At 42.0% G+C, this 27,312-nt stretch overlaps 3 protein-coding genes across 15 annotated transcripts in view; all 3 read right to left on the bottom strand.

Moving 5' to 3' along the window:
• The window catches only part of LOC115169433 (receptor-type tyrosine-protein phosphatase S), a 106,351-nt gene extending 96,347 nt beyond the window's left edge, over nucleotides 1–10,004 (bottom strand). For all 12 annotated transcript variants that reach the window (XM_029725041.1, XM_029725037.1, XM_029725034.1 and 9 more), the window contains exon 1: nucleotides 9,690–10,004. The gene's annotated coding sequence lies outside the window, so the exon portion shown is untranslated. The remainder of the gene's footprint in view (nucleotides 1–9,689) is intronic.
• Nucleotides 10,005–17,681: 7,677 nt separating this feature from the next.
• LOC115169434 (protein fem-1 homolog A) lies at nucleotides 17,682–21,546 on the bottom strand. The gene has a single exon (XM_029725042.1). The coding sequence runs from the start codon at nucleotides 21,290–21,292 to the stop codon at nucleotides 19,439–19,441; it is 1,854 nt and encodes a 617-aa protein (XP_029580902.1). The 5' UTR covers nucleotides 21,293–21,546; the 3' UTR covers nucleotides 17,682–19,438.
• A 676-nt stretch (nucleotides 21,547–22,222) lies between these two features.
• The window catches only part of LOC115169435 (CUGBP Elav-like family member 5), a 49,374-nt gene continuing 44,284 nt past the window's right edge, over nucleotides 22,223–27,312 (bottom strand). For both annotated transcript variants that reach the window (XM_029725044.1, XM_029725043.1), the window contains exon 12: nucleotides 22,223–27,108. The gene's annotated coding sequence lies outside the window, so the exon portion shown is untranslated. The remainder of the gene's footprint in view (nucleotides 27,109–27,312) is intronic.

The raw sequence follows: 27,312 nt of genomic DNA on the forward strand, positions 1-27,312 counted from the left end.
GGGCAGTATTTTCACGGCCGGATAAAAAACGTACCCGATTTAAACTGGTTACTACTCTTGCCCAGAAACGAGAATATTCATATAATTAGCAGATTTGGATAGAAAACACTCTAAAGTTTCTAAAACTGTTTGAATGGTTTCTAAGGCTTCCATTGGCTCTCTAAAGCCGCCAGAAAGTGGAATGGGGTGTCTGCTGTCTCTGGGCAAAGTACAGCAGCAGAGTTTGTAAGTGGTCAGCCTGGGGACAGTGAGACTGAGATGCACATTCACGAGACTTCTCCATTTTTTTCTTTCAGCCTTTGAATGAATACAACGTTGCCCGGTTGGAATATTATCGCTATTTTACGAGAAAAATAGCATAAAAATTGATTTTAAACAGCGTTTGACATGCTTCTAAGTACGTTAATGGAATATTTTGACATTTGTTGTCACGAAATGCGCTCGCGCGTTACCCTTTGGATAGTGACCTGAACGCACGAACAAAACGGAGGTATTTGGATATAACTATGGATTATTTGGAACCAAAACAACATTTGTTGTTGAAGTAGAAGTCCTAGGAGTGCATTCTGATGAAGAACAGCAAAGGTAATCCAATTTTTCTAATAGTAATTCTGAGTTTAGTGAGCCCCAAACTTGGTGGGTGTCAAATTAGCTAGCCTGTGATGGCCAAGCTATATACTCAGAATATTGCAAAATGTGCTTTCGCCGAAAATCTGACATAGCGTTTGCATAAAGGGGTTCTGTATGTATAATTCTTAAAATAATTGTTATGTATTTTGTCAACGTTTATCATGAGTAATTTAGTAAATTCACCGGACGTTTTCGGTGGGTATGCTAGTTCTGAACATCACATGCTAATGTAAAAAGCTGGTTTTTGATATAAATATGAACTTGATTGAACAAAACATGCATGTATTGTATAACATAATGTCCTAGGAGTGTCATCTGATGAAGATCATCAAAGGTTAGTGCTGCATTTAGCTGTGGTTTTGGTTTTTGTGACATATATGCTTGCTTTGAAAATGGCTGTGCGATTATTTTTGGCAGGGTACTCTCCTGACATAATCTATGGTTTTGCTTTCGCTGTAAAGCCTTTTTGAAATCAGACAATGTAGTTAGATTAACGAGAGTCTTGTCTTTAAAATGGAGTAAAATAGTCATATGTTTGAGAAATTGAAGTTATAGCCTTTTTGAGGTATTTGTACTTCGCGCCACGCAATTCCACTGGCTGTTGACTAGGGTAGCCCATAGAAGTTAAATAGAGTACAGTATGTACTACATACCCTATTCTGGATACGACTGGCTACATGCAGTTCATGCGGATGATGATCTGTTTGACAGTACTCCTACTGATTCAATGAGTAAAAGTAATCAGATAGACTAGTGAAAAATAGTGTATTTTAATAGCATGTTTATGCAATATTCTGGTATGTTTGTGAAAATAGATGTATCCATCTATCAAGCCACCCCCCACACATCCCTCCCTCTCTCTGGTTTCCACCAGTTACCACAGCCACAAAGTCAAAATGGCTATGTCGTAGAAATTCGTGAAAACTAAAATGTAATTTAAGGTTAGGGTTAGGCATAAGGTTAGCAGTGTGGTCAAGGTCAGGGTTAATGTTAGGTTTAAAATCACATTTTAAGAAGATAAATGGTTGAAATAGGCAGGGTTTACGACTTTGTGGCTGTGGTAACTAGTGACGAACACTCTATCTCTCTCCCTCCATGTTTTTAATAACCAAGATGGCGCCGGGCCCTGTCTCTCTCTGTCTCTGTCCCTCTCTCTATCACTGCCTCCCTCCCGCCCGCGCCCTCCATTTTGGTTTTACAGTAGAGGCTCAGTCAGTCCTGTTCTGTTCTGCCTGTCTGTCGTGTCTCTCAGGGGAGTTAATGAGATGTCCAGGCTGAGCTGAGCGGCCGCCACACTCCTCAGAGCTCTCGTCTACATCCCAAATGGCACCCTATTGCCTATGTAGTGCACTACTGTTGACCAAAGCTCTATGGGCCATAGTCAAAATGTCAAAAGTAGTGCATTATATAGGGAATAGCGTGCCATTTGTGAAGCAGGCCTCCCCTCATTCCTGAGCAAATGAACGATTAAAAACCCATCAAGCGAACCACACAGTGAAACCTGAGATGCTTCTGACGGGAGCAACAGCAGGCAATTAGTGAAGTAGCTTCTGGAGGAGGAGAGAAGAGATGGAAGAAAGAACAATAGAAGCTCCCTGACAACAGAGACGGCCTTTATCATCTTCACTCACTTTCATGTCATTATCAAGACACATCTCAAGCTTTTCAGGAAGATGAGGACTATTTCTCAGATAGGCACTGCAATAACCGAAAAGTCACTGGTTCGAATCCCTGAGCCTCCAAAGTTGAAAAATCTGCCGTTCTGCCCTTGAGCAACGTAGTTAGCCCCCAACATCAACAACTGCTCCCCGGGCGCCGATGACGTCGGTTAAGACAGCCCCCCACACCTCTCTGATTCAGAGGGGTTGGGTTAAATACGGAAGACACATTTCGGTTGAATGCATTCAGTTGTGCAACTGACTAGGTATCCCCCTTTCCTTTATTTGCAATGTGTAGGCAGAGCCTACTTCATTCATTAGTGCGTTTGGCCTCTGCTGTCCAGATCATGCAGGCTAGATTTAGACTATTCTAATTGTAAAACCTCTGTCATCGATATTCTGTGTATTAATTCCTTGGTATAACATTTGTACGTTTACCCAGCTCCGTCCCTCCTGAGTACACACACTGTCATGGCGACATACACCGTCATGGCGACACCTGGCTAGGCCTGGTCACATGATCCCTATCCTCTCCTCTGAGATCTAATTATCCCTGGCGCTGCTGGCTACATGGCCTCCATAAATTAAGAACCACACTGATGTCATTGTCGCCTGGTCCCAGATCTGTTTGTGCACTTGCCAACTCCATTGCTGTCATTGTCAAGGCAAACATGAGAGCAGGAGCAGACTGGCACCCAGGCTAACATCATTTTAACCTCAGGGGAAAAAAACAACTGAAATACTCATTAGAGGTGCATTAAAGTGTATGATTATATTTAAATACCATGTGTTTGATGTATTTGATACCCTCCCCGCTCATTCCGCTCCAGCCATTCCCACGAGCCCGTTCTCCCCAATTAAGGTGCCACCAACCTCCTGTGTCATGCACCCATCTTGAGCAATTCTACTGGTAACGAGCCATTCATTGCATTGGTTCCTGATGGAGATGAGAGATTTGTGACTCCAAAATGAGGTTTGCCTTGAGAGACAAAAAAGATGTGAATCGAATTGAAAGCCAAAGTAATGACGTAGAAAAACAAACATTGCGCTCGATGGTTCTGTCCTGTCTGTCAGTGAGAGGGAGTCTGAGAGAGTGTTTATACGTGTGTGTGTGTGCATGTGTGCGTTGCGTGCATGTCCGTGCTCTCTGTTGTTAGTGTGTGTGTGTCCTTGCGGCTGTGCGTGTGCAGTGTGTGCGTGTCCGTGCGCACTTGTGGGCAAGTGTGTGTGTGTCTGTGACAAATTAAAGAGCTGCCAAAGATAACAGACTGACAAATCGCCCCCGTCCTCACAACGGCCAGACATCTCAGCCAACCTCAGCCAGACATCTCAGCCAGCCTGGTGCATACCAACTACCATCAGACTGAATAATGGTTATCATACTGTCTTTTTATGATACATTAAAATGGTTCACAAAAATGGAATACTCCTACATACAGTGAATCACATACATAAAGCAGGCAGGCAGACATCGAGGTATTCAATTACTGTTCGAGTGACCTAAGCGACTTTGAGCGTGGTATGATCGCCGGTGCCAGGCACACCGGATCCAGTCTCTCAGAAACGTCCGTCCTCCTGGGCACGACAGTGTCTAGGGTTTCTCAAGACTGGTGCAACAAACAAAAATCTAATCCAGTCTCAGCCCCGTGGGCGAAAGCAGTTTGTTGATGAGAGAGGTCGAAGGAGAATGGCAAGAATCGTGCAAGCTAACATGGGGGCGGCAGACAGAAAAATAATGATGGAGTACAACAGTGTAGTACAACAGCATCTCGGGAACTCAAACATCGTTGGTCCTTGTCACGGATGGGCTATTGCTGCAGACAACCACAATGGGTTCACACCTAACAGCTAAAATCAAGAGGAAGGGGCTCCAGTGGGCACGAGATCACCAACACTGGACAATTAAGGAGTGGAAAAGCATCGCCTGGTCCGACGAATCCAGGTTCCTGTTGCGTCATGCTGATGACAGAGTCAGGATTTGTCTTAAGCAGCATGAGTCCACGGACCCATCCTGCCTGGTGTCAACGGTACAGGCTGGTGGCGGGGGTGTACCGCCATCGAATCTGCAGCAACTGCATGATGCCATTCCATCAGCATGGTCCAACACCCCCGTGGAACGTTTCCAACTTGTAGAATCCTTGCCCCAAAGAATTCAGGCTGTTCTGGAGGTAAAGGGGGGTCCTACCCAGTAGTAGATGGGTGTACCTAATAAACTTGTTGGTGAGTGTATAGATAATTACACAATCATAAGCTTCCTATTCCATCTGTAGCTTATCATCTGCCTGAATAAATAATTAACTTAGGTTATTTAAGAACTCATAATGGTAAAATAGGAAATAGGAACTCAATGTTGTTCATTAACTATTTAATAAGTGCTTATAGCATAGTATATTTTGATGATAATGTAAAACTTAAGAACTCATAATGGTAAAATAGGAAATAGGAACTCAATGTTGTTCATTAACTATTTAATAAGTGCTTATAGCATAGTATATTTTGATGATAATGTAAAACATGTATGTTTAATAATATGTAGTTGCAATAAGCCTATATAGTATCATTGTAGCCTATAACAATGTTGGAAAAGATTTGTTTAATTTGGTTTTGTATTCAGTTAGCACAGTTTGTATTAATTCTTAAGATCTCATTTTAGAGGTGATGTTTTCTACCCTGACACTTGTTTAAACCATGTCTGATGGAATTACCACGTTTTCACCCGTGTTTGAAAATATCAATTCCTAATCGCAATATCTGGCCCAAAAAATGACAATTATATATACTCCCCCACCACTCTTGCAGGACCCAAATCGTCTCCATCCTTCTGACCTGGAGTCGTGAGAGGTGATGTTATGCAAATAGAGTCATAACCTTTGAAATCTGCCCAGCCCACACACAGATAGGGATATAAAATAATCATGTACAGACAGACCATAGTAGACAGCAGTAGCCATAATCCATAGCTGATAGTGATACAGTTGAGGTCAAAGCATTAACATGGACAGATTTCATCAAAACAAGTCATTACTGTCTGGATACTGATTAATTTTCTCTTTTCTTCTAGGTCTCGGCAGCCATCCAGGAGACATTAATGAGTTTACTAGCCTTACTCTTGAGCCAAAAAGGGATTCTCAATCAGAAAGAGGATTTTCTTTTCTTTGTACAATGGAAATAGCCTTGTTCTACAGCCCAAAACCAAAGAAGATTATTCTCTTTCCCAAAACTATCCTTGCCCAAAACAACAGGCAAATTCATCAGCATTCTTTAGAACGTTCTAGAATATTCTTGCCAACCACAGCCTTCATTCCACGTCTGATGAGACAGTCTGCAAGTTTCTATCATGTCGGCCATCTTGTCACTCAATCTCCTTGCCCTTTATACCTTCTGTCACTCGGTGACACAGCAGCAACAGCACCTCAGTGCAACCACTTCACTACTTCCACTTTAGAGCGTTTCACAGTGGCTTGCAAATCAACACATTAACATATACATTGCTTCTTCAACAGAGCTAGAATAAAGATCTGATAGGAAGAATATTGCAAAATGAAAAATCCTAATGTAACAGTAGATAGGGAAAGAGGAAAGATAGTAGAAAGGAGGGGAGAGGGAGAAAGGGGAGAGAGGAAAAAGAGAGGGTGGGAGGAGAAAAAAGGAGAGAGGAGGTGGAAGTGATAGAAAGAGAGAGGGGAGAGAAAAATAACAGGAGAGGAGAGAAGACAGGAGAAAAACATGAATGAAAGAACATGAAAGGACAGGGTGGAGAGGAGAGGAGGAAAAAAGCAGAGAGAGAAAGGTAGATAAAAGAGAGAGAAATGGGATAGAGAGGTAAAGGAGAGGTATATCGAAGCAGTGTGCATTATTAATCTGTGCTGACACATCACAATCTCTGATTCGTCTGGTGAAGGGCATCAATCAAGTCACAATCCATCTCACAGCTTTCACTCACCCACAGTACACTCCAGACCCACACTCCTCTACTCTCATTCTCTCCTCTGTTCTTCTCTCCTCTCTTCTAATCTACCAAGGAGGTCCTGTAGAGCTGTGTAAAAACTAAAAAAGTATTGTATGGTGTGCTTAAAAACCCAATTTTTGGATGAAGTATAGAGGTTCTGAGCATATAAACTACGTCTAAGATTCTGGTCTGACTGGAAACAAACCTGCAAACTATTTGCTCCATATACAGGAGAACTGACTGCAGTGCCGTTGGATTAACCCACATGGCAGTGGTCATTGTGATATACACTACTGTTCAAAGGTTTGGGGTCACTTAGAAATGTCCCTGTTTTTTAAAGAAAAGCACATTTTTTGTCCATTAAAATAACATCAAATTGATCGGAAATACAGATAAGAAATTGTTAATGATGTAAATTACTATTGTAGTTGGAAATGGCAGATTTCTTTATGGAATATCTAAATAGGCGTACAGAGGCCCATTATCAGCAACCATCACTCCTGTGTTCAAATGGTACGTTGTGTTATCTAATGCAAGTTAAAAAAATGTAAAAGGCTAATTGATCATTAGAAAACCATTTTGCAATTATGTTGGCACAGCTGAAAACTGTTGTTATGATTAAAGAAGCAATACAACTGTCCTTCTTTAGACTAGTTGAGTATCTGGAGCATCAGCATGTGTGGGTTCGTTTGCAGGCTCAAAATGGCCAGAAACAAAGAACTTTCTTCTGAAACTCGTCAGTCTATTCTTGTTCTGAGAAATGATGGCTATTCCATGCGAGAAATTGCCAAGAAACTGAAGATCTCGTACAACGCTGTGTACTACTCCCTTCACAGAACAGCGCAAACTGGCTCTAACCAGAATAGAAAGAGGAGTGGGAGGCCCCGGTGCACAACTGAGCAAGAGGACAAGTACATTAGAGTGTCTAGTTTGAGAAACAGACACCTCACAAGTCCTCAACTGGCAGCTTCATTAAATAGTACCTGCAAAACACAAGTCTCAACATCAACAGTGAAGAGGTGACTCCGCGATGTGGCCTTCTAGGCAGAGTTGCAAAGAAAAAGCCATATCTCAGACTGGCCAATAAAAAGAAAAGATTAAGATGGGCAAAAGAACACAGACACTGGACAGAGGAACTCTGCCTCGAAGGCCAGCATCCCGGAGTCGCCTCTTCACTGTGGACATTGAGACTGGTGTTTTGCGGGTACTATTTAATGAAGCTGCCAGTCCATAAAAAATATGCCGTTTCCAGCTACAATAGTCATTTACAACATTAACAATGTCTACACTGTATTTCTGATCAATTTGATGTTATTTTAATGGACCAAAAAAAAATGTTTCTTTCAAAAACAAGGACATTTCTAAGTGACCCCAAAACTTTTGAATGGTCGTGTAATAGGCCAAGAGCTACAATGTTGAAAGATGCAACAAAAGATTCCTCTGAGTCTGGATGGTACTGTGGAGGAACTGTTTAACAGACAAGTAACATCTTATTATAGTCTTTTGACTCACGCACCCTCACGCTGGTGCCCCTGACATGCACAAGGCCTGGGGTTGCAGATAACCAGGAACATGGGCCTCTGACTAACCAGCAGCAGCCCACAGGACTTAAAGACACAACATGGAGAGGAAGAATAGAAATAGAAGCGTGTGCACAGCTGTTTAAAATCAATGCCGCCTGCCAGGATCTGTGGAGTCACCGCAGCAGAAAGTGCACTCTGACCTGAAATCCAACTTTCCACAGGGCTCACTCACCACTTCAACGTTGACATGATTTTGATGTGTTTCTGATGGAGCTGATGACGTGAAAGAGATTGAAGCCAAGTGATGGAGAGAGAACTCAAATTGGAAATGGATTACAGCAAATCCAATCCTATCTGTTTGGTATGTAGCGTGTTGCTTCTCAGGTTTCTTGCACAGGATTGGTGAATATTTTATACCGAGGACTACCAAGAACCAGACCCAAGTTCTTCAGAACCAATCTAAGACCTAGGCCTACCCAGAGGCATTGGTTTCACCAGCTGTATCTGTCTACCCATAAAAAAGTCACCAAAAACCAATCTGGGAGAGATGGTTCATGGGAGGAAGCTCCTACTAGAAGTGCAGTACACAGCGTTCTAACATGTAACCTCACTGTAACTGTAAAAATACTTATCTGTATTGCTGTCTGATCTCTTTACAGGGAAATGGAGAAAAAAAGATTGAGGGAAAAAAAGCCTAAATATAGCTGGTCATAGTGTCTCATTTGCCAGATATAAATATTTAGTAAACATCTATCAGTTTAAAATTTACATTTAAATTTAATAGAATATGAATGGGTGCATGGGTGTGAATTTGAACCAATTAGAGATGTGGAAAGTGGTCGGAATGAACACCAGCCTACATATGATGCCCCTCCAGGGATGAAGAGACCATCTGTTTTAAGAGAAAGGAAGGAAGAAAAAACAATTAAGCCTAAACTTGGATTTGATATGATAGGATCTATCCAAACTGCTGCCTGAAGGCCTGGTGGTTGCGCTGTCTGTAAGGAATTAAAGCCTCAAGAAAAGCATGGTGGTTCGTTTAAGTATTCAAGGTGCGCTTGTTTTTGTCAATGCAAGCACACCCTGCGAAAATGTGTCAAGGTAAATCGATGCCAGCATTATATTTCAGAAGCATAGATGCTTCCTGAAAGTGTGGTCGCATTTTTCTGGCCTTATAGGATTTTTAAATGGGTCAACACATCATATTAACATGTGTTTAAAAAAAATCTGTGAATATTTAATGTTTTTTTTCTCCAACAATGCTAATGGGAGAAGCAGGTGCCTAATAGGCGAAGCGACCCAATAGTCTGTAGAGTAATCTAAATAGGCTATCCGCCCCGCCACCTGGTGTCATGTCATGCCCGATTTATGGCAATTGGGTGAACTGACGCTCGATATATGCCTATAAAGGACAACAACAAAAAAACGAGCATAATATAGGCGCGATTGGTTATTAAGAATAAATAAATAATATATACGATGACAGACGTGCCGAAAGCACCGGCTGGTGTCAAAACAAACTGATGAGGAACAAAGGGGCGACATGTCGCCAACCAGCGAGGGGTCCCTTATAAAGCCTCTCCGGTGAACAATGAGGCGCAGGAGAGAAGCTGGGTGGCAAAAAGGCTTGGTACGACAACCTGCAAATTATATTATTCTCAACCAGAAAACCCATGCTCAACAGTTGCATGCAAAGTCTAAAGTAACCCAAAACAACCCAAAACATAGTGTTATTGTTTGAAGGAGAAATTATCCGAATCGACCCATATGTTTAAAATTGAGTCTGTAAACAGCAGCCGAGCACACGACAGCCAAACTGCCTACCGAGCTACACCGATCAGGGCGCGGTGTTTAATAATAAATAAAGGAAATGAATCCCTCGTGCATATGGCAAAACAACCTCTTTTTTTAAATCGATTTCATATTTACCTTTATGGAGAAAGTGAGTGCTCCGTCTTGTTTTTGATCGGATAAATTAATGTGCATGGACTTGCAGCTGGCAGCTTCCCTTTAACCCCCGACAGAAATAATAATCCCATTTGACAGGAGAGATCCTCTGAAAGGTTAGATTTTTCGGCAGTGAACGCATGCATCGCCGGCGTCCTCGGCTGTCCTCTCGCCTCCTCAGAAGCCTTGCAGGACCACTATTCTGCGCCCGTGTTTGGGGGGACCATCTCCGGTCGCGCGGCTTTAGACACTGCTGGTTGTCAATTGATACTCACTGTCTTCCTCCTCAATGCCCTTCCTCCCTCCCTCTCTATATCCTTTCCCTCTCCCCCTCTCTCTCCTGTTCGCTCTCTCACACACGGATGAGCTCCCCCTCCCTCCCATCATGACGCGAAGGAGTCAAGATCTCCAATAGCAACCGCATCCCCCTCATCACCCAAACCTTTTTGTCATCTCAGTGGACCGCTGACTGGTGCTAAAGAGATGGCTGCTGTTGCTGAGGTAGCCTGTCTACTGTAACTCGTATGTTAGAGTGAGCTCTACATGTCATGATGGACTAGATGAGGTATATTTAACAATAAAAAAAAGGGAGATATTCAGAACTTAATTTAAGAATCATTAGGGCTACATTCATTGGAGTAGCATTCAAACTGTCTCATTAGAACAACTCACCTCTCCACTGCAAATCGTCCGCAGGTCGTTTCTTTTTTTGTTGCAAAAGTAGGTCCTTTTGAACTATGAAAATATGCATAGGAGTAGCCTAAGTGTTTTTATAGAATTGAATATTCAGAGTCAAATATATAACACTCTTATAAACATATTGCCTTCATAAAAAAAAGAGAATAAGTGTTGTCTTGTCTTGACACTGGGCCAGAGGAGATGCAGAGAACCAGGTGGATGTTGAAGCTCGTGAGGGAGGCGAATCGCGTTTGAGTTTGAGTTTATTTTATTTTTACAGGGACAGTGCACATTAATCAACGTTTCAGTAAAAGTGCCGGTTTTAGCCAGCCGGCTAATTTTCAACCGCAGTCCCTGATCGGCTGCTCGATTAAGTTCTGGGTCCATACTTGTTGAGAAAAGCGATCAAGAGATGCTAGGTCGAGGATCTGGAACCGGAACGAGGAGCTCCACCCTCTCTATCTTTGCAAATTATGGGCTGAATGTCCCCTCCTCTTCCGAAATTCGAGAGACGCTTAGACCTGCGAAATTGTGATTTGTCCAAATAACCAGAGATGAAAAACCCAAACACCGGAATTTACTGCTGCTCGTTAGCCCACGCATCCCATTCCTCCCCGACGGATTATACGATGCCAGGCTTGTTTATGTAGATCTACAGGGAACGCAAACCTTTCCCGACTTTAGCTGTTTACACGCATACAAACGCGCACACAACCTTTCAGTTCATGATGTGAGCGAGATGCGGTGCACACACACACATATTCAAACCTGCATGCCCTGACACAGAATCAACCCAACTAACACACACCTTGTCTTTTCTCCATCATCTAGGCATAATCTGCTTTCACCAGACCAATTCTTTATTTGTGTTTATCTCTTTACCTAACCATCATTTATCCATGTAGTCTCTTTAATGTCAGGGGCAGGAGGTAATTCGATGAAGAGGGGTTTAGGAGGGATGCCAATGCCATATTGCTATCTATCCAGGTCCTTCAGGTCTGCTAACACAGCAAGCTTGGGTGCTAGTGAAGGTGGTAGGGGCCAGGGCAGGTGGTACCGGGTTGGTTTTTGGACCAGGTCTCTTGTCTGGCATGACTGACTATGACTATCTGAGCTGCTCTCGAACAAAGGAGGCTAAGCTGTATTTCCTTTGTTACTGCTGCCACCTTGTGGGTGAAAAGAGAAGTACCACTGTAGGTACATCAGCTTTCCATATTGTCTTACATTAGTCAGTAGTGCTGCACGTTCATAACGTATACAGTATAATGAATCAAACAAATGCCATTCTAACACATGTAATAGGGAAACGTGCCTGCTCTATATATAATGTACGAAGTGTATACCTATTGCCTATAAACAGAAAGGTTTAATCAGAGGTCTTATATGGGTTGTTCCACGAAATGAATCCCTTTTAGATCCCTATTTTAAGTAGAAATTGTGCACCAATATTCATTTTAAAAACATGTTATATTAAATTAATTCGTCTTAAATATAGACCACAAGGAAAATGCAGTTTTTTTTATTATTGCGGCAAAGACAAAAGTGGTCTGTGCGCTCTTTGCGACTAGGAATACTTTAGCCCAGTTAACCTCAAGATTTCTCCAAGTTTTCACAATCACTACCCGCATTTCTATGCACAGTTTTTATGCGAGTAAAGTATTTTTTTGTATTTTATTCCACATTAGGGATGACCACTTGTTCTCTTGATAAGTGCGTGAATTGGACAATTTTCCTGTCCTGCTAAGCCTTCAAAATGTTACAAGTACTTTTGGATGTCAGGGAAAATGTAAGGAATAAAAAGTACATTATTTTCTTTAGGAATGTAGTGGAGTAAAAGTACAAGTTGTCAAAAATATAAATGGTTAAGTAAAGTACAGATACCCCAAAAAACTACTTAAGTAGTACTTTTGTGCGTGTAGAGTGTGTGTTAGCATGTGTTTGTGAATGCTGTGTGTGTGTGTGTGTGTGTGTGTGTGTGTGTGTGTGTGTGTGTGTGTGTGCCTGCATGTGTCTCTTCACAGTCCACGCTGTTCCATAAATTGTAGTTTTATCAGTTTCTTAAATCTGATTTTACTGCTTGACGAAGCTACATGATTTGGAATAGAGTTCCATGTATTCATGGCTTTATGTAGTACTTTGCATTTCCTGTAGTCTGTTCTGGACTTGAGGACTGTGAAGAAACCACTGGTGGCATGTCTTGTGGGGTATGTATGGGTGTCTGAGCTGTGCGCTGGTCGCTTCAACAGACAGATCGATGATTTTAACATGTCAATAACTGTCACAAAGACAAGCAGGCTCCTGAGCCAGGAGAGTTGCTGGCTCTCCGTGTACATCTAAGGGCCAGCCATGCTGTTCTATTCTGGGCCAATTGCAATTTGCCTGTGTCCCTCTTTGTGGCACTTGACCATATGACTGGACAGTAGTCCAGGTGCGACAAAACTAGGGACAGAAGTACCTTTTTTTCATAGCAATGTCAAGAAAGCAGAGCTGCACTTTATTATGGATAGACTTCTCATCTTAGCTACCGTTGCAGCAATATGTTTTGACCATCACAGTTTACAATCCAGGGTTACTCCAAGCAGTTCAGTCTCCTCAACTTGATACTTTTCCACATTATTCATTACATGATTTAGTTGAGGTTTAGGGTTTAGTGAATAATTTTTCCCAAATAAAATTATTTTCGTTTTTTTAAATATTCAGGACCAACTTATTTATTGCCATTCTGAAACGGACTGAAACTCTTTAAGTGTTGCAATGATTTTACTTGCTGTGGTAGCTGACGTGTACAGTATTGAGTCATCAGCATACATAGACACACAGGCTTTACTCAGTGCCAGTGGCAGGTCATTAGTGAAGGGTGAACGAAGTAAAGGGCCCTAGGGAATGCCTGACTCTACCTGGATTATGTTGGAGAGGCTTCCAATAAAGAACACCTTCTGTGTTCTGTTAGACAGGTAACTCTCGATCCACAATATAGGAAGGGATGTAAAGCCATAATACATATGTTTTTCCAGCAGCAGATTATGATCGATAATGTCTAAAGCTGCACCGAAGTCTAACAAAACAGCTCCCACAAGTTTAGCAATTTCTCTCAGCCAATCATTAGTCATTTGTGTAGCCTAAGAACCTCAGGCCTACATTTGGAACACCTTTCCCTATAAGCGTGTTGAAAGTCTGTTGTTCATTTAGTTACTGTGAAATAGCATTGTATCTGGTCAAACACCATTTTTTACAAACATTTAGTAAGGGTTGGTTACAGACTGATTGGTCAGCTATTTGAGCCATGCTTTTCTATTCTTGGGTAGCAGAAGGACTTTCGCTTCCCTCCAGGCCTGAGGACACACACTTTCCTGTGGGCTTAGATTGCCATCTCTTCAAAGTCATATCGTATAAAATCACAACGGCTGTGATGGAAATTGGAAATTTCGGTGCAATTTTAGAAATGCCGACAGATAATTTGTTGGTTCAACATGGTGGGATCTTTTTGTGTCGGTAAAATTAATTATGAGGGAAATGGTGGTGGAAACGCCTTGATGCACAAATATTGATATAATAACCATCATATGGAAGTAAATTTGTAGTCACGCGATGACATGGTGTGTGATCCTCCCGATATGACTCAGGAAACCGTGCAGTTTATTAAGTTACAGATTAAATAAATGATGAACTTCACAGGGTAGTGAGTGCACAGTGGTGATGCTGCTTTCCAATAAATATAGAGCGTTCTGTTGACATGATGATCAATGCTTGACTGCCGTTTGACAAAAACAAATATTCTCGCTTATCCATAATAAACTCATGTAGACTAGACCAGTTGTTCCCAACATTTTTTGGTTACAGTACCACCAACTGAATTTTGCTCTGCCCGGAGTATCCCTGAAGTACCCCCTCATGTCCATTTGACCAGTAGACCTATGGTCTCATGAGTCTTCTCAAGTACCCCCTGTGGATTGACCAAGTACCCCCATGGCTCCTAGTACCCCTGGTTGGGAACCACTGTGCTAGACAATCTGCACAGTCTACCCACACTGTGTCTGCAAGCTGTTGGCTAGAGCCCAGGTGCCAAGACATTTGCTATTTAGTTTTTTTTGTTAATGAAAAACTATAGGTAGAGTTGAATATGTGATGGAAACATAGTAAACTTTAGATTTGTATTAGGTACATGAAAAATGTCCCGAAAAAGTACATTTTGTGTGCACTACATCATCACGCACTGATTTTTATCCGCAAAAATTCAATTTGGTGGAAACACACCACTGGTGGGAAAATGTGCATATTTTCTTTATGTGGATTGCAGAATATTCGCATTAAAATCCGTTGCCAAATGGATGAAAACCTAGCTACTGTAAAGCCCTAGTTAATTTGTTTTGCTTAAAAACAGTATTTTCTGAAGATTATTTCATGTGATTAGTGATTCATTTTAAGGAAAACAAAAAAAGTCAACCCTGTTACGTGAACTAACCACTTGTTTCAACATTGCAAAACTCTTTCAAAAGGAACACTGAATATCTAATAATCAAATCATTGTAAAATCAGGTGAGCTGGTTCATTTTTTTTGGACAACTTTCAGGTGATTTGTGGTGGAGAACTGAATGGGTTCGAGCAGAACAAGTCAACCCTGTTACCCATAAATAGACAGATCAACCCTGTCACAGTCAACCATGTTACTTCATTTAGACAATTACTATAGTCCTTTTTGAATTAACCTCTTGAGATGGGAAAATGTTTTTTAATAAGTTAAACATGAGCTCTTCATGACAGAATGTTAAAATGAGTTACACTATACCCAAAAGGGACTCATATACCGATAGACTTGATAGAATGTATCAAAAATATCAGCAAAACAAAATATTAGCCTCGTATCTTCTACTCAAGACAAAGGCCCTCTACAAAACTGTCCCATCCCACAGCCACCGGTGGAGTGTCAGTCAGGCAAGTGAGACTACCTTTAACAGTAACCTTCCAGGCTACTGCTGTTTCCTAAACGGGGTCTGAGCAGATATACAGTATGTCCAGTCATAAATCGAAACCCTAGCCCTTCTCCTAAGCCAAAAGGGAGTCGGCAGGCTCGGGGGGAATTCCATTCCAGATCAACTCAACTCAGGAGGTGAAGGCAAATTCCCAATTCAATAAGTCCTTATTGACTGAATTTAACTTGAATATATTGTAACCCTAGGTTTCAGAAATAGGCCTATGGTGGAAACACCTGGCATACCAGAGAGCTAGCTGCAGGAGCAATTAGCATATTGTTTGCCTCGGATTCCTTTCCTTTCTGTTTTCTAGGGGTTGACTGGACCAGATAGGTCTATGGGCAGAGAAGAGCATCAGCTACAGTATCTTGCTTCTACCTATCCATTTCCATTAGATCTGCAGATACCACAGGGGAGCAGGGAGTCAGGGACTGGGGGTTGTTGTTTCAGGCTGGGGTTTATTGACACTCCTGTGACCTCTCTAAAGTTCAACTCCATTGCCTCTGACCTTTCAAAGATAACAGATACCAACTGTGAATTTAACAACAATAACCGTTGAACACTGAATAACAATAATAAATCACTAACATGAGGGATAGCCCCATAGCGATTAAACTGTAGGCAGTGGAAGCGCAGAGTAAAATATGGCAGTATCACAAATGTGATGATCAATAATCTGAATTTTCAATAGGCTAATGTGCAGTAGAGTCAAAAATAGATATTTTACAAAATTGGTTCAACGAAGGACCAAACTCATCAGAGTGGTTCCAGGACACTGTCCCTGCCAGTCATCCAGTGACCTGACTGACTGTGTGTATTGTGTATTACCTTAGTGTAAGCCTGTTTACAGGGCAGAGACTGGGGTGAAAGGACCCTAAAATAGCAGGGGAAATGGCCTCGTCTCCACCACTGCCCCGCAGTGACGTTGATTGCGCTCTATTTATACTTTAAGAGCTTGGCCCACCGAAAGATCAAGATTTTTACACCTCACGTTCTGTAACCACAGAGAGAGTGAGAAAGGGAGAACAAAGAGTATGTTCTGTTTGTCACTTAAGGACAAAAAAATATAAGTAATAAAATATAAGGGATACACTAATTTTCACTGGAATTTTAGAAACAATAGAAATATAGAGGTACTTTAACGCCTAAAAACCACAGGCATTAGACTGCGGTGACAACCAAAATATGACACTCAGGTCATTTGCAAAGTGCTGTGGAAAAGGGGGGGGGGGAATTTAGTCAGGTGTTATTCCTTACCATGTGACCTGACCAAGGGGAAATGCCTAGGACACCTGGCAATAGACTATAACTAGGGCCCTGAGTTTTTCCTGGTCCGTAGAAATAACCAAACCAGCACGGAAGGCCAAGAGCTCAAACTTGAACCTGCATCAGTTAAAGGCCCAATGCAGCCATTTTTAACTCACTATCAAATCATTTCAGGATAAAATGAAGTACCTTACTGTGATAGTTTTCAATTAAAACTGTAAAAAATAAACAAAAATAGCTTCTTAGCAAAGAGCAATTTCTCAAGCAAGAATTTAGCTAGGACTATCTGGGAGTAGGGAGGGGAAAACTGAAAATTAGCAATTATTTGCAGAGAAGTTTGGAAATATTTCTTATTGGTCTAGTAACCAAAACTCCATCCCACCAAAATAGTAAGAAATTTCAGGCGGTCTTTTCAAACAGCTCTTACAGTAAAAGGGCATTATCCTTTTCATAATATTATTCCAACCACATAGTGTGGGAAATATATAGCAAACACAAGTAAATCAAGCTTTTTGACTGCACTGGGCCTTTAATAGGCAAGCTGCATGGGAACCCGTCGAGCAGGGAGGGATAGTGTGTTCTTCCATCACACCTATTTCAATCCATCTAAGGGCCTCCGTAATATGAGTCAGTGTTATGAGTTAGTCCAGCTGTCTGTTACCCCTTCATATACACTCTACCGAGCCCTCTCACAGCAGAGCACTGGGGTGGCGCTAGCCTAGCCAGCCCTGTACATGCTGTACACAGTAGAGACAGGAACACAGTGAGGGCTAAAGGTGAGAGGAGATTACAGTCCACTGCTAATGAACAGCGGCTTGGGATTGTTCTAACAGTGTGAACTAAGCAGTTATCAGAAGCAATTAAAAATACTGTAATTGAATTGGGACTGGAGTACTGTATTGCACTGAGATTTTGCACTCACGTCAGAGTTTGTAACATTAGCCTAACACCTAAAAGAACCCTATGAAAAATAAACCTCTTTTCTCAAAGGCTCAACAACAGGTACAACAACAACACAGTGAGACAGACAGAGAAAAGGAGAGGGAAGAGGGGCACGAAAGAGATTCAAAGCATTCCCTAGTCAACACACTTGCTGCAGGGACACTGAATTTTATTCAAGTATCTCAACACAGCTTCGTTCTGAAGTTATCATCATCAGTTAAATGAATCAATCGGTTGAGAGAGAGGCTGCGAGAGTCCATAGCCTGGATGTTGTACAGTGACACTTTAGGATTCAGGGAGGTTTTTCAAAGTGCATTCAATCAGGTGTTTTTTTTTGTTACATAGGGACAGACAAAACAGAAAAAAATAAAAGAAAGCATGTATGATAACACAAAACTGAAATTGTAAAAAAACAAAAAAAACAAAAACAAATGCTGGGTGTGATTTGTTCCTCATCCTTATCACCTGCATCTGTGGTTAATCGGATCACCCCTGGGTTTTGATATCGTTACACTGAGTGACTGCATAGATTCCAATTGTTCTGCATGGACTGTAGATAGACTAGAATAGATGATCTGATACTGGGATCAACATAAACATTCACTCAGGAGGAGATGAAGAGAAATCTACATATTTCCTTTCCCACTTTGTCCGAGTTGTCCAGAGGGAGACTTCAAGACATTGACCAGGTTGTAAAACACACACAGTCTAAAAATACAGAGTTAAAGAAGAGATGTAGGCTAGGCTAAAACAAACTGTATCCTTATGAGAGTTCCCATGCTAGTCTGCGCTCTACAGTTGTGAGTTGCTCCATTCGTAGTAAGCTAGTTCAGTAGGTTCAGGCTAACCTGTAAGATCACACGTTTAGAGAAACGATATAAGGCTGAGTTTTGGCACAAATGGGTTTTCAAACACTCCTTAAAATGTCAAAGTATGGGGAGGAGGATTAAATAACGCTAAATGAATTATAGAAAAAAACACTGATACCAGGCAGCCAAGCATATAATGTGTACTTTGTTCAAAGGATGCTTCTGGATAACCTTGCAAAACAAGACTGATTTAACAAACAAGCTATCCTATTCACTCTTAAGCCTCTCATGCAGTTAACTGTCAATATTTGATCATGTACTATCAAGTAATACAGCTTTGATTCCCACCTTAAAACAAGCCACCACCCAATACATATATATGCACTGCCATACTTTCCTTTCCTTTCTGTGAGAAGAAAAAGAAAGCATCAAATCCTAAAATCAAGTCCAAAGGTTTTTTTTCCCCCCACCTGCAAACAAATAGCAACTAGCACTTAGAAAGTGTCCATGTCTTAATAACAGATAAGGGCAAATCCAAAATAAAAGAGCAATGCTGAGACTCAGATTGTTCACTGTTCTTAATTAAGAGTAAATATGTGCTTGTAAAATGTTCTGTGGAAATTGTTAAAAGTATTCCTTGTGCAATTGTGTTATACGGATTGTTTAACTTTGCTATCATAGTTTTTTGTTTGACATACATTTTAAAAGTGAAAAATCTGAGTCTCAGCATCACTCTGTTACCGTGGAATTGCCCATAACCTAAAGAGAGAGGACTGACCGGATGCATCTAGCCACAGTTAAAATGCTCCCAGTCTGTTGTTAGTGTAACGTTTAGAAGCCAAGAGGATTATTGCTGCGATTTGGTCTGAGACAGAGCTAATAGTCTGGTGTTAGGAGGGGTACTGAGAGGGGAAAGACCATGGGGAAAGAGGGTGGGCTGGGGTATGGTGACAATGAAGGGAGTCGGGTGGGACATGGGTGAGGTGAAGGGGTGATTGTTGGGTGGTTTAGAGGGGTCTGAGGGAGAGTGTGGGGACTGGGTGGGGATCTTAAGGGGAGGAGGGTGTCAGTGCAGCTCAATGAAGGTCTCCATCTCCTCTGAGATGAGGCCCTTGTAGGGCAGTCTGTGCCTCTCAATGGCGCGCGCAGCCAGGCACTGCAGAGTGACGTAGTTGAGGGGGTAGAGGGCCGGGTGTCCACTGCTCTGATCCTCCAGCAGCTCGTACGCCGTTTTCCTCTGGGCATTGGTGGCATCGAAGTGTGCCCCTGCCCTCACCAGCAGCGCCATGATCTCCGGGCAACCGTTGCTGGCAGCGACGTGCAGGGGCGTGTTGTTGTCGCAGTCCCGGGAATCCACGTCCGCGCCGCACTCCAGCAGCAGCGAGGCCACGGTCTGGGAGGGGAAGCGACCTACAGGGTAGCGGCCCACCGACGTGGTATCCTTGTCCACAGCCATATGCAGGGGGGTGAAGCCGCTCCGTGCCCGCGGGTTCAACTTCAGGAGGCGGTACACCGTCTGCTTCTTCTGGTGCTCCTGCTCCGCAGTGCACTCTAGCTTCTCCAGCAGGAACACCAGGTGGAGGATGATGGACAGGGCCTTGGTGAACTGGGGGGCTTCGGGGGGGCTGTCCCTCTGAGCCACCGCCCTCTCCACCTCCCTCACACTCTTCCCCAACACCCCCATCAGGTCGTGGAAGGTGACACGAGTGGCCAGGGTACCTTTGGCCCGGTCCTGCAGCACGAAGGAGAAGAGCTCAGCGAAGGACAGGAAGCTGCTGGCCGTCATGGGGCTGAGGGGGTCCAGGTTACTCTGCTGCATGTCCAGGGCATACTTCCACAGGCTGATGCAGCGTTCAAAGTTACCAGAGTCGGCGTAGACGGCCCCTCTGTAGCGGATATAGTAGGAGGTGTCGGGGTGTGAGGGCCCCAGGATTCTCTCACGGACCAGCAGGGCCTGCATCCGCATCTCGTCAGGGTCTGTGATCAGAGCCTCCAGCTCCTCGGCTGTGCTCACCTCTCGGGCACAGTCGTAGGCAGGGACAGGGGGACCCGGAGGGGGCTTGGCCAGGAGTCCCACCTTGTCAGCTGGTTGTCTCAGCTCCATGGCTCTCCTCCAGTATCTCATGGCCCCCAGGAGGTCTCTCTTCTTATCCACAAAGGTGGCCCCCAGGAGTTCGAGTGCATCAACGCGTTCTTCTCGTGAAGAGCGGGGCTGGTGGGCGAGGTATTCCACGATGTTGGTGTGCCCCGTGACGCTGGCAGCTAGGAGAGGGGTCATGCCATAGCCGTCCCTCTCCATGCGGGCATTACATTTCAGCAGCATCTTCATGATGTCCAGGCTACCGGACTCAGCGCAGTCGTGGAGAGCAGTGTTGCCTTTCACACTCTTACGGTTGACATCGGCACTACGCTCCAGGAGGAACTTTGCTATCTCTTTGTGGCCCTTGTAGCAGGAGATCATCAGGCAGGTATGGCCGTGGCGGTTGGCTACCTCCATATCGGCTCGGTGCTCCACCAGGTAACGGACAATCTCCAGGTGACCATCGAAGCAGGCGGCGCGTAAGGGCGTTGAGTTGGTGAGCGTAGTGTTGTTGACAGAGGCACCGTGTTTGAGGAGAGTGCGGACGACAGGGAGGTGACCAGCAGCCGAAGCTGCCCATAGCGGGGGAGCCCCTTCAATCGTCTCGCCGTCAAAGTTCACCGAACCTCCTAGTTCCACGTTAGCTTTGCAATGTTCAAGCAAATAGTCCACAACCTCTAAGTGCCCGTGTCGAGAAGCAATGAGGAGAGGTGTACCTCCCTGCGTTTTCTCCTCGGCGAGAGCTTCCAACTCCTCCGGACTTTTGTTGCTCAGCAACTTCTGGATAAGTTTCAGCTTACCATCTCTGGCCGCGTTGAAAACCGCCGTCGTGATATCCATTTTAACGTATTTCGTCTCTCTCACTGGCCATCAACCCCCTAGCTACGTTTTTAGAAAAACAGGGAAGGGACAGTCTTTTTAAAATAAGAAAATAAACCCTGTCCGTAGTTCGGTTTCTCCCTGGCATTTTTCTGCCATTTTAAGGCTGCTGTCAAGATGGCGTTTGTGTTGTTTGACAGCTCTATGTTGACAATTTACGCTTAGCATCTTGGTTACTGTAGTCTTTAATAAATCATTTCACTAAGGATGAAACGGCACTTTCCTTCTGATCATAAATATAATTCCCATGAGGCCTTTCGTACACGTGAACTCAGCAATAGATGGGTTGAAACGGGAAGAGTAGTTTTTAGGCGAACGTGTGTTTCATTCACTGGAATGCATTACTAGCTTGTAGTTAAACGTATTTAAACTACAATCCCCAAAAACCCCATGAAACACAATGCGCAGGATCAACGCAAACCTCAAAACGAAAGTGGCATCACTTCTAATCTTACAGAAATAATAATGGTACTGTATTTATTTTGCCTGGCTTTTAAGCATAACACCTTTCCCATATCTACACTGATACAAAACATATTTCAATAGAGTGAAAATAGTATCTTGTTCCGTCTGTCAGCGAGTATGTGGGTGTGCATTAGGCCCCCACAGATCATTCCCAAACACTTGTTTTTGTTAATTAACCATGACATGCAAATACAATATATATATATTTATATATATACCATCCATGCACGACACTAATGAAAAGCAGCGTGGCATAGTTTGGCTCTAATTTAATGATGTGTGGGTAGTAGATCCCTAGGCGGCATATAGTCAAATAACTGGTGCATGTATGACATATATATACTGTAGGTTGTTTGCTATTACCATAGGCTACTTTTCCAGTCTGCGCATGTAGTGCAAAACAAGTTATGGAAAAAAAGATGTTCTTATGTTTTCCAAGTTGTGCTATAACTGTGCCATAATAATCCCATAACATACTTTATTTTATGTTGAGAAATTGGTGCCACTGGCCCGTTGTAATGTAATGCATTGTAAACTGGTAGATAGTAAACAGCAGAGGGCAGCAAAAACACATTTATTCACAGCTGGGGTTAATGATCACTGCAGAAAGGATTTTGAGATGAGATATTAAGGTACTATTAGAATATTTTATTGTAAAATTGAAAAAGGAGAAAGAGAAAAAAAGTCCCAGTAAGCAATCTGTATCATTCATATCTGAAGAAAAAAAATAAACATGAAATAAAAATAAATATCATAATAATGATAGGTAATAATAAATAGAAGGACATATTTAATTAAATATGACCTAATAAATAAGTAAATAAATTAAACCATATGAAAATTGTAATTGTCAAAGCAGCAATATAGGAGAGACATGGGCAGGATAAGAGAGCTGTGGTTTCTCAGACATCATGTCCGCCTTTCCTACTCTTAGCATTACCCACAAGTGTCCTTGTCCCTGTCTCTCAATCGTCTATACATTTTGTATATTGTGCTAAGAAACCACTGAAGTTAGACACCATCTTCAAATGTCAACCCCACCCACCGACAGAATCTTCATAAACACCCCACCCCCTCTCCATCCCTCTTCCACTCCTCGCCCCATTACCTGAAAAGATTTGTGTGCTGACAAGATTATGAAATTAAACAGATCTCCTATTTACATCAAGCTATATTGTATTTTCCCACTGCATTCAAAACATAGTACATGATCATACAGTGTCATTCATAAGAATGTCATGACCTCCTACTCCTTCCCGTCATCCAAGCCTCCAGTTGAGCAGTAAGAATGGACGTAGGTGGATTTTGGCAGTAAACACATGAAAATCCATCATCTTAAAATGAAAATTGAGGTCTTGTTTTTTTTTTTTTTTTAAGATTTATACACATCACCTTATAGAGGTAGTGCAGTAGGAATGTTAAGTATACATGTACCCACTGAGAACAGACATCAGTTAAACGTCAAGTTTGGATTTACATTTAGTTGAGTTGTCAACTAACATGAATTCAACCTGAAATCAACAAAAAATGTCACCATGTCATTGGATTTAGGATAAAGGTTGGGTGAAAAAAAGACAAGATTCCCTTACGTTGATGACTTTTTCAAAATCCAATCAGTTTTTCACGTTGATTCAACCTCACCACATTTAATTATTTGGGGTGAAATGACGTGGAAACAACATTGATTCAACCAGTTTTTGCCCAGTGGGTAGTCATTTGATAGAAAGTAACATGGCTTCATTCAGGTAGTTGTTAATAAATGTATATAGAAAAAGCACAGTAAACTATCTTTATGTCTCCCAACCCCTGAAAAAGCATATAACCCCAGAACCTGAATAGAACATAGAAATATACAAGTACATTTCCAACCAGCTGCTTGGCAATAATAGCATTAGTTTAGCCTTTAGGCTACTGCTTTATGTTTATAGGACAAGCAAAGGTCAAAGGACTTGTCAGGTTACTGTAGTGCACGGTTTGTCTCTTAGTGCAACTAGGACTATTGCTGTTACCTCAGGATCTAGATCAAGCATAAGACTGACTGTCTTCCTGCACCAGTCGCAGGCCAAGCTCTGCTTACCATAGAAATATAATCCCGAGAAGGGTTAAAGCCTGTCAGACCATAGCAATTTGACAAATGACAAATTCTCGATATCTACGCTGCTAACAGTGGTGAGAGGCTGCTGGTCAGTAAACATTTCACAGAGGCATCATCAAAACCAACATTGGTGTCTTTACAGTCAATATAGGAATTTAACTGCATTCCTATAGAGAAGTTATAATGTCCAGTTCAACTGACAAGTGATTGAAATGGAGTTGACCCTCGACTCTAATCAAAATGCCCGTTTCTTCCTTTGAATACACATTTGTGAGAGGAAACAACATGCAGATAAAAGAGAATAGGCTGGCAGTTAGCTAATGAGAAGTGGGCTAGATTTAGGCAATGATTCAAATCCATGAAAATAAATACAAATGTGCATTGGTGTATCCATATTTCTGGTTGGTTTAGGATTCTGTGCACAGTGAATAAACTAATGTCGATAAAACTAAAATAGCTAGTTCATATTTACCGCTCGGCCGCCAACTGGCCTGGAATGTTACAAGATAATTAAATGTACATATTAGAATTCATAGAACGATTAAACATTACTTGGCAACTTCACTTATATGAGGGTCAGGAATGGTCCGTAAGTAAAATAGGTAGTAAAATTCACTAGGAGTTAGTGAAAATATGGTTCACTATTGAATATGTGATGATGACCAAAAAAAGAAGGAAAAAAACAGAAAACATCCCTTCCTTCCTTCCCTCCCTCCATCCCTGCATTCTAGAGTGTCTCTTGGAATCATCCTCCAATGTATTCTAGAGTGTGTTTTGATGTTCCTCCATTGGTTTCTTGTGTTCCCTGAGGGAGGTACTGTGACAGCATTCCCAACCTGTCCTGCACAGCACAAAGAATGACTTGTGCTCAACATTGGACCTTGTATAGCTCTTTAAAAGCAGATTTGAAGTCTACTCCCAGTAAAGTAGTCTCCGCTCCCTCTCTCCATACTGAATAAAACATTCACCGAAATGCAAGCGAGAGGGGACTGCAGGCACCTCCTTAAAATGTAATGGCGTCAGACTCAAATGGATCAGAAGGCTTTCTACTCTAACTCTGCACTGCTCTGTGCTGCTGACGATGACGCCTCCCCTCACAAGATAGCTGGCTGATATTCAACCAGTCTTTTCCATCAAAACGGCACACATCTACGTGAGGGGAGGATTTCTAGCATGAGTATGTATGTGAGAGGAGTCTGACTTACTTGAGAAAAGCTAGTCCTGTTTTATGAGTGTGAATAGTACTGCAATGCGGGCTCAAATTGATATGAGCCATATAGTTATATATGTTGAAAAAAGTCACAGTAATGTTAGACAATGATAAAATAGCTTGTGCCATAAATCAATTCTAACCTGTGCCATACAGATGTAGGATCTTAATTTCATCACCCTGTTGTAGGAGAACTTTCCTGCAATGCGGTACATTTTAGGTTTAAAAAGGTTTCTCAAGTTTGTCATTTCCACTTTGAAATTTCAGACTTGATTTTTCCTTACTAAAAATGTTATCAACCACTACAAAAATGTCCATTAATTACAGTATAATCCACATAATAATTAAAATGTCCTGTTGCTGCAGAACTATTGTACCGGTGTAGAAAACTGGCTCAAATTAAGATCCTACATCTGTACTAGTGTTTTTTTGTGTTATGGTAAGGTAAAGGAGTTTTTCCGGAGCATGTGACCTGACCAGAAAAAACTCCTGGCCCTAGTTAAAATAATCCCTGAAATGTAAATACATAAATACTTTCTTTGTCACAAAACAGACCCAATGAACGAAGCAATTTATCCTGTTAAATCTACTGGCTAATCAAAGTAGACACACAGATCTTAGGTCAGCTGGCCCTCCCCAAATCCTAACTTTAACCATTAACCACCTTAACCAGAAATCTGACTTAAGATCAGTTTCTATGGACAATCTCATCCGAACATTAGGCACACCTGACTCAAGACCTTTTAACCCCTGAGCCGAGAACTGTAGTAAGCTTCTGAAACGGAATGTGAGCCAATGGCCTTTGCTTAATAGGCAGAATAGAATGAAGTAGGATGACATAGCCCCTTCAGACTAATCTAAGTACAGTTTAGCATTTTCTTCCTAATGCTTAAGGTTAGTATTTGGGCAGTGAGCTAATCCTACATCTGTGCCTATGGGCAACTTTTAATAGAATGGAGGCTCAGAGTGGTTGCTGCACAGAGGGAGACAAAACTAAAAGTTCAAGGGTCAAACTGAGTGCCCAAAGAGGAAGTGTAGCCTATCAGTAAAAGGATGATAAAATGTAGCTTTCAAACAAACAAACAAACACTTCATAATGTATTCCATCCCACAGAAAGAGCTCGGGGCACCATTCTTCTTCACTAACCTCTCCAACTGAATTCTACATGATCCCATTTTACATTTACATACTCCTTAGTAGTCAGCAGTACACTGATGGTGAATAATCCAATGCCAACCTGAAGTACTTCTCTGTCACTGTTATGTGTACTAAACTAAAGGTAGAATACTGCATTTAAGTATTTAATGATTGTTAGTTTGTACTAGACTAAACATTATACTGTATTGTATTATATGATTGTTAGTATTTTGTACAAGACTGTTAAAGAGAAAAACATTTGGTCCTCAGATCCCAAGGGGGTGCAGTTTGCTCGGTTGCTATGGAAACTTGAGAAAGAGCAGGTTCAGGACTCACAGAGAAAGAAATATTTTTTTCTCCAGATATACTTAGAATCCTCAGATCAAGTTTGGACCCTCATTTGTCCATTACACGGTAGGAAAAACCTGAAGTCTCTTTTTGTTCACTAGACTCCTCTTTGAGTTCATCATAAATCCATATTATTTTTAACACTGTTTCTTAGTCTGTCTGTGGTGTTCTTCTTCACTCTCAAGTCTCCAAAGATTCTAAATTGTTTTTTTTTGTGTGTGTGTGTGTATCTTTAAAAAAGTTTTCTGTTTGTTTTGAAAGTCTTGTTCTATCCTATGCATCATCCCATTGCTCTCTCATCTGTGATGCCAAACCTTCACTGGTGCAGAGCTGTGAGTCCTCCTCTGCCAGTCAGATATGATTGAAGATAAAAAGAGATCTCTTCCCAACTCCCATATGAAGTCTATTTTCCATTGTTTTAAAAACAGAATAACTTTTTTGTTTTTTCCTTTCACAAAATGTCTTATTCAACACAAAATGTCTTATTCAATCAAAGACGTCCCCCATACCTCTGATTAAACCTATGGAGGAAGAGAAAGGAAGGGGGAAAGTGGAAAGAAGAGGGAAGAGAAATACAGATAATGAGAAAAGGAGGGGAATGGAAGAGAGGGAAAGAGAAACACTTGAATCTGACTCGAGAGACTACTGTGAAGTATAACTTTGCTATACAGTTTTTGATTAATATAAGGCAGCTAAAATCAGGGTGAAACAGCATCGATAACAAC

The sequence above is a fragment of the Salmo trutta genome, chromosome 31 (assembly GCF_901001165.1).
Source record: "Salmo trutta chromosome 31, fSalTru1.1, whole genome shotgun sequence".
NCBI lineage: Eukaryota > Metazoa > Chordata > Actinopteri > Salmoniformes > Salmonidae > Salmo > Salmo trutta.